The sequence below is a fragment of the Pelophylax lessonae genome (assembly GCF_965119305.1).
Source record: "Pelophylax lessonae genome assembly, chromosome: 3".
NCBI lineage: Eukaryota > Metazoa > Chordata > Amphibia > Anura > Ranidae > Pelophylax > Pelophylax lessonae.
Window position 1 is genome coordinate 86,877,763 of NC_138770.1, and position 13,467 is coordinate 86,891,229.

At 45.2% G+C, this 13,467-nt stretch overlaps 1 protein-coding gene across 1 annotated transcript in view; it reads right to left on the minus strand.

Annotated features, from left to right (window-relative positions):
- LOC309550373 (cytochrome P450 2K1-like) overlaps positions 1-13,467 on the minus strand; it is a gene marked incomplete at its 3' end in the record, with an annotated part of 115,940 nt that overhangs the window by 49,837 nt on the left and 52,636 nt on the right. The window contains exons 9-10 of the mRNA XM_082250768.1: positions 7,112-7,253; positions 1,956-2,126 (exon numbers count right to left, since the gene is read on the minus strand). Of these exons, the coding sequence (XP_082106894.1) occupies positions 1,956-2,126; positions 7,112-7,253 (313 nt within the window). The remainder of the gene's footprint in view (positions 1-1,955; positions 2,127-7,111; positions 7,254-13,467) is intronic.

The window sequence follows — 13,467 nt, forward strand, 5'->3', positions numbered from 1 at the left end:
CTCGAGACCCCCTTTATATCACCCCCTCCTCCTTCACATTCCTGTCTCCAGACCCCCTTTTTATCACCCCCTCCACCTTCACATTCCTGTCCTCAGCCCCCCTTTATATCACCCCATCCTCCTTTACATTCCTGTCCTCAGCCCCCCTTTATATCACCCCCTCCTCCTTCACATTCCTGTCATTATCCCCCCTTTATATCACCCCTCCTCCTTCACATTCCTGTCCTCAGCCCCCCTTTATATCACCCCCTCCTCCTTCACATTCCTGTCCTCAGCCCCCCTTTATATTACCCCCTCCCTCCTTCACATTGCTGTCCTCAGGCCCTTTTATATCACCCCCTCTTCCTTCACATTCCTGTCATCAGCCCCCCTTTATATCACCCCCTTCCTCCTTCACATTCCTGTCCTCAGCCCCCTTTATATGACCCTTTCCTCCTTTACATTCCTGTCCTGGCTTTCCTTCATATCACCCCTACATTCCTTTTAAATTCCAGTCCTCAGCTCTCTTTCATAAAGTATCACCCCCCCCTCCTTCACATTCCTGTCCTCAGCCCCCCTTTATATCAGCGCCCCCCATTACCGCGTGCTCGCACACAGAAGCAAACGCATACGTATGTCGCACCCACACATGTGAGGTATCACTGCAAATGTTCAAGCGAGAGCAACAATTCTAGCCCAAGACCTTCTCTGTAATCCTAAACTAGTAACCTGTAAAAAAATTAAAAGTGTCGCCTAGAGATTTTTAAGTACCAAAGTTTGGCCCCATTCCAGGAGTGTACGCAATTTTAAAGCGTGACATGTTCGCTATCTATTTACTCAGTGTAACATCATTCACATTATACAAACCATTTGGGCTAACTTTAGTGGTTTGCTTTTTTTTTTAATTAATTAAAAAAAAAAAAGTGTTTGAAAAATGGCTGTGCAAATTCCGTGTGAAATAAAAAGTTACAACAACCACCATTTTATTCCTTAGGGTCTCTGCTAAAAAAAAACATAGATAGATTGGGGGTTCTGAGTAATTTTCCAGCAAAAAAATTATGATTTTTACATGTAAGAGAGTCCGGTATGCCACAATAGGTCCGGTATGGAAGTGGTTAAAGCGGAGTTCCGGTATTTTTTTTTTTGTGCCCCTCCGCTAGCTACACATAACCTGAAAAGGAATTGGATAGTTATTTTTTTTTTTTTTGTATACTCACCTTGTAATCGAAGATCGTAAATACTCACCTCAGGGTACTTCCTCCTCCAGCGCCGAGGCTCACCCCGTCACTTCCTGCCTCGCGATGATTCCTGGGAGCTGAACGTCATCGCTCCCAGGAATCAATCCGACGGCACCGGCCCCGCACGTCATTTCCGGGCGATGCCGCATTCCCCTGCTAAACAGCTTCTGGGCATGCCCAGAAGCTGTTTAGGAATGCGGCGCCGCACCGGAAGTGACGAGAGGGGCCGGTGCGGCGCATTCTAGGAGAAGAAGACGCGGAAGAAGACACCGAAGAGGACCGCGCCGGCTTCAGCTGCCCACAAGAGAGATGGAAACGCTGTGGAAGAAATTTTCAAAGTAAGTATTTCTTCTTGCATGTAAGTGCGAACCGGGACAGATCAGAGGCTATCCATTGTGGAATGTACTAGCCCTGACTGTCCCGGGGGTATGTTCATTAAAAAATGAGATCTGTGCCCGGAACTCCGCTTTAAAGTAGACTGCCACCAATGTGGTTTCAGAACAACAAGTTGCCATATATTATATTTTTGTTCTTGTGTTTAGATATACTTTAATTTGTGAATTTAGGAATCATATAAATGTACTCTTAATTGTACACAGACTAGCTAAACGTGTTGCAGTTCATCTTCATATCATGCTTGGTCTGGTGATTCCAAAATATATGTGTAAAGTCTCTATATCATCGGCCAGATAAATATAAAGTAATTTTTTCACATATTCATGATCCAGTATCACACACGGGAGACAGCACAAATTGTATGACTATTAGGACATCGTGTGAACCCAACTCCTGATTTTAGGTCCAACTTTGTCCCACGAGGAGCTTGGAAAGTGAAGTTCTGTAGAAGTCTCACAAAGAACATAAACAATTCCATTTTGGCCAATGTCTCACCAGCACAGCTTCTTTTACCTAGTAAATATAAAAAATATATTATGTGGTTATTTGTATATGAATTCTGTATCTGCTACTGTAAATAATAAGAATATTGGGGTTTACTGAGGAGTTCAGTGGCCACATAAACCTAAGCCTCCATTCACATTAGGTTGCTCCGACTTAGGGGGCGACCTGTGAAGTCTCGTGCAGCGAGACTTCGGCACGACTTGCACGGACATCGCATAATGGAAGTCAATGCAAGTCGCCTCCAGGTCGCCCCGAAGTAGTACAGGACCCTTTTTCTAAGTCGGAGCGACTTGTGTCGCTCCTATTAGAACGGCTCCTGTACTACACAATGGGAGCGTGAGGACTGCGACTTGTCAGGCTGACAAGTCGCGGTCCAAGTCATACCAGTGTGAATGCAGTGTCATACAACTATACAAGTTACTCTAAAGTGAGTACAATATGCCTGATGACTACAGGCGATATATTATTTATTTTACACTTATTGAAATATTAGCACACAAGATATATACACCCTTCAATTTAGCAGCAGCTGAAAAACATCAATTATAAGGTCAGTTAATATTTTAGCAAGGGTTCCCAAAGACCAGAAATGTATTTCAATGGTTCCTCTGTGTTGCCAAGGTTGAGAAAGGCTGTAGTAATTGTTTCATTAGAAGAAAAAGAAACACACAATATGGATTGAATTTGAGGATTGTATAGACAGTCAAAGAGGCATCACTACAGATACAGTATATCTAGTCAAATTCATGAAATACATTAATCCCTGTCCATTGCTGTTTCATGATACACCCAACTAGACCAATGCATGATCTATATTACATTTTTTAGAAATGTCAGGATGTGTTACTTAGGCCGGCCATAGACAGTTCAAATCTCAAACGGTTCAGCAGGAACCAGCAACCAGCCGAGATTCGAATCGTGTGTAGGCAGGCTGAATGTACCAAGTTGATCGATCAACTTGGGTACAACCGGCCTGCCAGATTCACTTGTGATTATCACTAGTGGCTGCTATAGCCGCTAGTAATAATCATTGTCTTCTCCCAGCGGCGACGGCTTCTGGCTCAGCAGGAGAGATTCCCCTGTCAGCACTGTCTGTGTTGATGGGTGATTCATGAAAATTTATTTGCTGCAACCAGTGGATGCAGTAAAGAAATTTGCACCGTCTATGGCCTGCATTACACATATATAAACTCCAGGAAGTGCAATAACCAAGACATCATTATTACATTATTAAATACAGCAGGATCGCCTCCTCAACACTTGAAAGCTGCTGCTTAGCTGTACCCTGAAAAGCCACCTAGAGATTTTCAGAGAATGGACTAGTGTGATCTAGGAATGGGTGAAGGGTTTAGCTTAAGCACTGAGCGCTGCACAGTGCATTCACAGGGCGCAGTGCAAGCTAGTTGTTAAGGAGAGGGGCCAGGAAGTCAGCAGCAGCGTCCTTAACAACCGATTAGTCATCAGCTGTCAATGGGTTTCCCCGCTGACAGCTGAATAAATAAAAAAAGACAGTTAAAACATAAATTAAAAAATGGAGTGGGGTCCCCCCCCTCAATACCAGGCCCTTTGGGTCTGGTATGGATTTTAGGGGGAACCTCATGTCAAAATAAAAAAAAAACTGCGTGGGTCCCCCCCCCCCCAAAATCCACACCAGACTCTTATCCGGGCATGCAGCCTGGCAGTTCAGGAAAAGGGGTACAAGCGAGAGCCACCCCCTCCTGAACCTTATCAGGCCACATGCCCTCAATATGGGGGTGGGTGCAGAGCCTCGCCACCAAAAGCACCTTGTCCCCACATTGATGGAGACAAGCTGCTTTGGGGTAGGAAGGCAGAGTTCCCCCGACCCAAAGCACCCACCCCCCCATGTTGAGGGCATGTGGCCTGGTATGGTTCAGGAGGGGGGTCACTCACTTGCCCCCCTTTCCCTTACCTGCCAGGCTGCATGCCTAGATAAGGGTCTTGTATGGATTTTGGGGGGGGGGAGGGACCCCACGTCATGTTTTGTTTAAATTTTGCTGTTTTTCTTTTTTTTTAATAGCCGGGTGCTGGTATTTGTAACCGTGAGTCAAATTTAAAATGTGATTTGACTCTTTTTTTTTTTCTTTATGAATGTCATTTTGGCTGCAGGAGGTTCTATATATGCTACAGATGTGCCACTTTACAGGCAGTCTAAGGTGACCCCCCCAGGCACTAGATTTAAAGGAATTTCATTTGCCCACCCCGGGTTTCAATTTATTGCAACTCCCTCCTCATTGGATTACCCTTACATTGATTATCCCCCCTTCAATCCATAATGAATGCTGCTGCAAGACTTATCCACCTTACCAACCGTTCAGTGTCCTCCACCCCTCTCTGCCAATCCCTTCATTGGCTTCCACTCACCCAACTAATAAAATTCAAAGTGCTAACAATAGTTTACAAAGCCATCCACAACTCTGCCCCCTGCTACATCACAAACCTGATTTTAAAATATCAACCAAGCCGCTCTCTTCGGTCCTCCCAAGACCTCCTGCTCTCTAGCTCCCTTGTCACCTCTTCCCATGCTAGCCTCCAGGATTTCTCCAGAGCTTCTCCCATTCTTTGGAACTCTCTACCCCAATCTGTCCGACTGTCCCCTAATCTATCCTTCTTTAGATGATCCCTGAAAACCCTTCTCTTTAAAGAAGCCTACCCGGCTACAAACTAATAACACTGTTTCACTTGCTCCATCAGCTCATCCCCCACAGCTATTGCCTTTTGTATCAATTGACCCTCCCTTTTAGATTGTAAGCTCTAACGAGCAGGGCCCTCTGATTCCTTTTGTTCCAAATTGTAGTGTAACTGTAATGTCTGCCTTCATTTTGTTAATCGCTGCGCAAACTGTTGGCGCTATATAAATCCTGTATAATAATAATTTAAAGGAATTTCTCATTTTTATTGTTGCACTTTATGCATAAATAAAAAAATTACTGCTCCCTGTTTTTAATTTTCTGTTTCAAGTATTTTATTGAATAATGCAAGTAAGTAACAACGTTTGACATACAGTATAATGCGAGGTAATATAAACAGAGCTCGGTAACAGAGCATGACCAATAACTGTAACTACAGCAAATCGTGAGGGTTAGTAGACAAGGGGGCGGTAAAATGGGTGGTCACGAGAGAGTAGTGATTGGCATCGCCAACCCATCGGCACCCCATATAGGGAGCACACTGTGCCTAGGTGGGGAGGCAAAACCAACCAATTGTTAAACTAAAAGGGGACAGTACCCAAGTCTACCGTACCGTGTGGGAAGAGGCAGGGGGATGAGAGGAACCTCACGGGTATCTACCAAACAGGAAAAACATGGGCTACAGTCAGCCAGAATGATGGAACAAGTCGATCAGGTAACCTGTAAACTGTAGTTAAAATGACAAGGTAGAACAAACTCAGACGTTGTGGGTGCTACAACATATGTATGCAGAAGGAAGAAAGCAGGGTGGGGGGGGGGGACAGGGAGAAGGGGGAACAGGAGGGGACAAGGATAAAATGGGGGAGGGGTAGACAGAGGGGAAAGAGGAAGGGGAAGGATCGCCGGGGGGGCCAGTACATAAGGAGTGAAGGTATTGGGTCCCCAGGTATGGTTCAGGGCAGCAATAGGGAGCTATCAAAGTTGGGGGGAAGAAAATTGTCAACCCAAGGTTGCCAGATTCTATCATACTTCTCGACTGTATCCGTCAGAACAGCATTGATTTTGGCGTGAATCATAGCGTTGGTGATTCAGTGTTTCACGTCAGTCAAAGGCAGATGTGGGGATTTCCACGCTTTCGCAATGGTTTGTTTAGCCGCCGTTGTGACCTGTATTTAATTTTCATTGATACATGTCACTCAGGGCAGTACCCAGACCCCCATACCCCTTTTATGGCCGATTACTTGCATATAAGCCTTCAAAATGGCCACCTATGATTTTTTTCTGTTCAGCTCCCATAGACTTCAATGGGGTTCGCAGTTCAGGTTAGAACGTTTCCCCTGTTTGGGAGTTCTGCTGCGAACCGAAGGGGGGTGTTCGGGCCCATGTCTAGTGTGAACCTAGCGTAACCGACTCCTGAGTAGCAGTAAAACCCCACTGGAATTCCAATCATGTTCCACGCAATCTAAAACTAAAAAAATAAAGACAGATTTGGCTAGATATACACCAGGGATCCTCAAACTACGGCCCTCCAGCTGTTGCGGAACTACACATCCCATTGTAAAATTTTGACATTCACAGACAAGACTAGGCATGATGGGAATTGTAGTTCCTGAACAACTGGAGGGCCATAGTTTGAAGACCCCTGATATATACTTTATAGATGAACTCTAGCCTTACCTGCATTTTTCCACAGGTTTCTCTCTTGTACTGTGGAGACTTAATCTGATTTCTTAGCACACTGTGGACAACTTGTAGTGTGCATTAGAAGCCTTAGCAAGTCACATAGGGGGTTATTTACTAAAACTGTATATTCTGGCGCAACTGTGCATAGAAATCAATTAGCTTCCAGGTTTTATTGTCAAAGCTTAACTGAACAAGCTGAAGTTAGAAGCTGATTGGCTACCATGCGCAGCTGCACCAGATTTTTGACTCTCCAGTTTTAGTAAATCACTGGTTTGGACAACCCTGCGCATACTGTCTCTGGGCTATCTCTTTCATTCACTGAACTTTAGTTGTGTGCATTACATAGGGTGGTCTGCATGCAAATGCTCTCTGCCTAGGAATGAACACTTCTCCAGACTGACACCCTCTCATAAAGGTAATTTAATATTTATATAAATCATTCCAAGAGCTTGCCCACTGCTTGCACTCCCTGAGGCAAGGTGCACCCTGCAACCTCTCCCTTCTATGAAGGCTGTGTTTCATACATGATGATGGGTCTAAATAAAGGTATGCAAGAAAAACTGCAAGTTTTTTTTTTTTTTTTACCTTTTTTTAGCATGTTGATGGGGGTAAGGGGAACCAGGAAAGACAAAATAAAAAAAATAAACCTTAGCTTTTGCTCACCAGCTGAAAATGGGATAAAGGCTTCTTTCTTCAAGAAATTTCCACTAGCGTCCAGAAAATGTTCAGGATAAAACTCATTTGGTCTCTTAAAGTGGGCATCATCAAACAGCACCGATGTTAGCAATGGAAGTACATGTGTCCCCTGAAAAATATTAACATTCAGTTTGTTATAATATTATAGCACTGTCTCTGAAGGGCTTGCTGTGTGTTGACTTCCTAGATCTCACTCTGATTACCTGCAGACAGTCCTTCCTGGTGTCTCCCTTCCAGTCAGCTCTGCAGAACCTCTGGGTTCTGCTTCTTTCTGACTTTCTGGCCCTCAGGTCGACTACCCAAGGCCGCATGGCAACTTCTACAGAAAAGGGAAAGCCACCCTGCTCTCCAGCCAAAGACCCCGAACACATGTACCCCTGGCATTTATACAGTCACCCAGCATGCAACGAGGCACTTTCCTCTGCCAATAGCCAGGGCTGTAACAATGACTGTGCCCTCACTTGTCATGTTTCCTCCCACTGTCCAATATGCCTCCCTATTGGACCAGTGTGAAATATGCAGACAAGCTGAGCTGCACCTGAGTATCATGAGCAGACTCTATCAATAGATCCTACACCCCGGTAGGCAGAGAGCACACTAAATTTACCTAGAAATATTCCTGGTACGCAGAAAGACTCAATAACTATACTCTCTTCTAGCACCTACCTAGGAGGGTACTACAATACTATACAAAGTAGTCCAATAAAGTAGATTATTCTATGGATATGCTTTATGGTTCAATGTTTTCATTAAGGTTTATCAAAAAGAAAAAGAACAAAGGAGAACAGTATCTGTCATATATCAGTGCATAATAAGGCATATATTTCGGTGGTTACAGATGACAGAACAGAAATAACAAGCATATTAAAACAACTTACATATTTCTAAGAGCTAAAGTAAAGGGTGAAGGGCATTATCTTCCTCCCCCAGACACCCCATCTGGGAACATTCTGTGTCTTGAGAGTGAGACAACACAGCCAACCCTTATGTCTCAATGTTCTTCATTGAAGGTTTACACATATGAGGGGTACACATTTAGGAAAAGGGTAAACAGGTGCTTAAGCGGCTCAGTAGAGATAAGGAATGGAGAATACAGCAGTAATGAAAACGAGTACAATCAGGTACATGCATTGTGCATTATATAGACCCAAACTGTATAATTTTTACAGCAGCGGGTTAGGGGTAGGAAGACAGTAAGTGTTACATCTGTGGCAATGAGGAAATACGACTATTGGGGTAAATACAGTAGATGTCATATATTGGAGGAATTTAGATGTGCTAGCCAGGAGTCCAATAGTGAATTGAACTTTGTCAGGGAGTCATTCTTCATAGCGAACATCTGTTCGAAGGAACAGCTTCTATTTACCTCTCTGGTGACATCTGATATTTCAGGATGTCTAGGGAGCCCCAGTGGCTCGTTAAATTGAGCTTAGCTGACAGATGTATGTGGACTACAATGGCCCTGGTTTTACGGGGGATATTCATAATGTTGAGATGCAGGAGTGCTTGCTCAGCCAAAGGAAGAGTAGGGTGCTAGGTGAATTCGGAGACTATTTTAAAAATCTGATTCCAGTACGATCTAACAGATTTGCAATACCACAGTATATAAATGAGAGAACCTGTGGAGTCGCAATTTCTCCAGCATTTATTTGAGTTGCTGGGCGAAATTTTCAATAATTTATAAGGTGGAAAATTTCACCTATTTTTTGGTAAAGTTCCCAATGATCTACGCATAGTGTGGCTTTATATGTCCAGAGTAGAGCTGATCACCATGAGGATACTGAATGTTGCTGACCTAATGCTTGTTCCCACTTTAGCATTGTAGATGTTTTGGTAAAGTTTTATGAATCACAAATCTTCTTATAGAGGAGTGTGATCTCTTTAGGCATGGATTTATCTGGATTATAAAAGTTTTCCTCTATTTTAACTGTTATAGGGATCTTACCTTTCATAAATAGCTTTGAAAGCTGAATAAAGCGGTAGTACTCAGAATTCATTAAGTAGTGATATTGTGTCTGTAGATCTGCGAAATATAAAAGCTTACCCTCCTCTACTAGTTGCTGAGTGTGTTGAATGCCACAACTTACCCGAGGGAGAGAGCTGGAGGCCGGGAATTAAGAGTTCCAAATATTCTATAGGGATAAGAAGTTTTTGTTGTGGAGAGTTAGTATGATGGTGTTTAGATAATGTATTCAGCACTTGAATAGTTGTCTGAATAGAGGGGTAGAGGGATGTGGTTGTTTGAGTGTAGAGGAGAAAAGCTATTATAGGTATTCTGGAGTGTTTAGAGGGTAGGAGAGAATTTCCCATAAGGGATCATACATTTGGTGGATTTGGGGACCACCAGTATCGAGTTTGGTCCAGTATTGAAGCTAGGTAGTAGTGATATCTATCAGGGAGTGATAACTCACCTAAATCGTATAGAGGTGGCACATTTTGGTTTTTTACCTCTCCATATAAAGTTAAGGATCAAAGAGCGTGTTTTAGAGAAGGAGTACGGAATGGAGATAGGGATTGTACAAAAGAGGTATAACAGTTTAGGCAGTATTATCATTTTAAACAGATTTATTCTACCAGTTACGAACAGTTCCAGTTTGGATAAAGAGGTCAGTTCCCCAGTTAGTTTCCCTAGAAATATTTGGAAATTGCATGTATAAGCTTTGGCTGAGTCCTTGGGAATAGGAATTCCTACATATTTAACCACTTCCCAACCACCCGCTGCCTTTTTACTGCGGCAGGGTGGCTCTCCTGCGCAAACCGACGTAGACCTACATCGGTCGTGCGCAGGAAGCTAGGGGGTGCCGATGCAGCAGGCAGGTGCCTCCGATTACCGCCTGACATCCGCGATCGTTCCCCACTGAGAGAGAAGGACGGTCAGCTGTTGTAAACACAGCTGACCGTTCTTCCCCCTGGAATGATCATAGCGCGCCTGTGATCCTTCTATATAGGATCACATGTCTCTATGGTCATTTCAGAAGCCACGCCCCCCCACAGTTAGAATCACTCCCCTAGGCTCACATTTAATCCCTTGATCACCCACAGGGTTAACCGCTTCCCTGCCAATGGCATTATTACAGTAACAGTGCATATTTTTAGCACTGATTACTGTAGTAATATCACTGGTACCCCCAAAAGTGTCAAAAATGTCAGTTAGGGGTCTAATCTGTCCGCTGCAATGTCACAGTCCCGCAAAAAATCGCAGATCGCCGCCATTAATAGTAAAAAAAAAAAAAACAGAACAATAAAAATGCAAAATCTTTCCCATAGTTAGTAAGACGCAATAACTTTTGCGCAAACCAATCAAAATACGCATATTGCGATTTTTTTTTTACCACAAATATGTAGCAGAGAACAAATTGGCCTAAAATTTAAAAAGATTTTTACTTTTTTTTTTTTTTTAAATAATATTTTTTATTGAGAATTCAACAAGGTACATGGACATTAATGCACATCATTAGAGAACAACAGGGCAAAGTACAACAAAACAGCATACATTAGTGCCCAAGCAAGATAAGTAGGGGGAGAGGGGGGGTGGGAGGGAAAGGGGGGGGTAGAGGGAGGGGAAGGGGACTGTTCCACAAACATGAGAGTATACACTCATCATATAACTACTGAAACAACAGTAAACCAGGATTAACACACTAGACCACTGAGTCACCTTACTCATCATTGAATAAATAGGTAAGTAGGTGAATACCACCGAAATCAAGAGGTACAGTAGGCATTTATGCAGAAGAGAGAGACGGGAGGCGGAAGGAGACGGTACCACTCCCAAATGTGGCCCCCATTGGGAACTTATTCGCCACAGGGAGGAGCACCATCCCGCTCCCGAACACCCGTGTCTACCATTAAGAAAAGACCTTCTCAAACCTAACTAGGAGTATATTTCCAGTATTTCCAAGCATCGTCAAATTTGGAGAGGGTGAGAGCGTTGACTGCCAACGCTCGTTCACATAGGTAGTTCTCGTTGACTAGTTTAATCAGGTCAGTGAAGCCCGGGATAACCAGGGATCTCCAATTCCTGAGCAGAAGTGTCCTGGAAGCTAGCAAAATGTGTGTGACCATGCCACGATAACACTTAGGATAATCCTCTATACCAATGTTCAGCAGGGCCATAGCTTCCCTGGGAGGGTAAAGGATGCCCGTACAGTCCGCTATGCAACCAAAAATTCTGGACCAATAGCTCGTAAGCGAAGGGCACTCCCAAAGTACATGAGCCAACGTGCCCGTACCACCGCACTCTCGCCAGCACTGATCTGAGACCCCTGGAAAGATCTTTGAGAGTCTAATGGGGGTGTAGTACCACCTATTAGCTATCTTGAGTGACTGTTCCCAGTGCGAAGTACAGCGGGAGTATCTGTATGGTGCCAGGAGGGCTCGGGACCATTGCTCTTGGGTAAACGTGCAGGCTAGATCTTTCTCCCAGCGAAGCATAGAAGTCGTTTTGGGGGAACGGGACCCCCCCAAAAGGCATTCGTAAAAGAGTGAGATACCCTTGCCTCGCTTGACCACATTGAGCAGGTAGTCCCAGACCCCCTGGGGAAGTAGTCTTGTCATCATGGGGTGTTTGGACAGGAAGCTATGTATCCTGAGATTCGTGAATGTCCAGGTGCCAGGAATCTGGTAGGTTCTCATCAAGGAAGTCGGGGAGCGGAGGGAGCCCGAATGGAAAAAATGGGATAACGTTGTCAGTCCCTTCGGTTGCAATTGTGTCAAGTTGAGGGAGGGTAGATGAGCCCTCAAAATGTCCAATGGCAGGGAAGTCGATGCATAGGGAACAGGAGCCGCCCCATCACCCTGAGACGCTCCCAGCCTACGCCATGCCAGAAGGGAGGCCTGCATAGGAGGGGAGAGTCCAGGCAAGCTCCAGGGAATCCAGAGGTCGCCCAGGAGAAGGAGGCGGAGGTCCCGAGTCGGGGACAAATGTCTCTCAATCTGCGTCCAGGGGAAGTCAGTGGCATCGTGAAACCAGGGCCTGAGCTGGTCCAGTCTAGTCGACCAATTGTAGAGAGAAATGTCGGGCAGCTTCGCTCCACCCAGACACTTAGGTTGTGTCAAAATAGAGGTGGCTACCCGGGCACTCTTGCCGCACCAGATAAACTGGCGCATAGCTCTAGTGAAAGCATCTAAGCACGTCTTAGGAAAAATCAGGGGGACCGCTCTGAAGATGTACAAGATTTGGGGAAGTATTGACATTTTGTACGCTGCCATCCTGCCACTCCAAGATAGTTCAACCTTGGCAATGGAGGCCATCTCTTTGGCAGTCTTCTTAAGGAGAGCGTCAACGTTCGCCGAAAGGAGCGACGATATGCGGGGGGTAATGTTGATTCCCAAATACGGAATGTGTGTGTCCGTCCAGGGGTATGGGAAAGAGGACTGGAGGTGTGTGAGCGTTCAGTCGTCTATTCCTAGGTTAAGTGCCAGGGACTTGGTCGTGTTGACTTTGTGGTAGGAGACAGCCCCATAGTCAAACAAGATGTGATGTACTGCTGGGAGGGATAGTAAAGGGTTAGTGAGGATCACTACAACGTCGTCCGCAAAGAGACTCACCGTGTGGGTCACATCCCCGACTCGGAAGCCCATCACCCCACTATGCGACCTAATGGCCTCCGCCAGGGGTTCAATCATCAAATTGAAGATCGAAGGGGAAAGGGGACACCCCTGGCGGGTGCCATTCGAGATAGTGAACGGAGTGGAAGTCGTACCCGAGGTGAGAACCTGAGCAGAAGGGCAGGAGTACAAGGCGAGGATCAATGAGAGAGACGGGCCAGAGAAACCAAACTTCTCCAGCGTCATTCTCATAAATAACCAATTAACTCTATCGAACGCCTTCTCCGCATCCAAGGTGAGGAGCAGAGAAGGCGTTCGCGAGGCTTCGGCCAAGTGGACAAGATCAATGATTCTCCTGGTGGCGTCAGCTGTCTGACGGCCAGGCATGAAGCCCATCTGGTCCCGGTTAATGAGGTGGGGGAGAATAGGTTGAAGACGGGCCGCCACAATCCTAGCATAAATTTTAACATCACTATTGAGGAGGGATATGGGCCGATAATTAGCGGGCGAGCTAGGGTCCTTACCCGGCTTGGGGATGGTAGTTATGTACGCCGATAACATGTCAGGGGGGAACCGCGCTGTCGATGCTGCTTTGTTAAAAACATTCGCAAGCGAAGGGCTAGGGAGGAAGGCAAAACGTTTATAATAATCGTTACAAAGACCATCAGGTCCAGGGGACTTCCCGGAGGGAAGTGTTCTAATGGCCTTGGAGATGTCCTCTGACATAAAGGGGGAGGCTAGGGAAGATACGTGGGATTCGGACAAAACGGGCA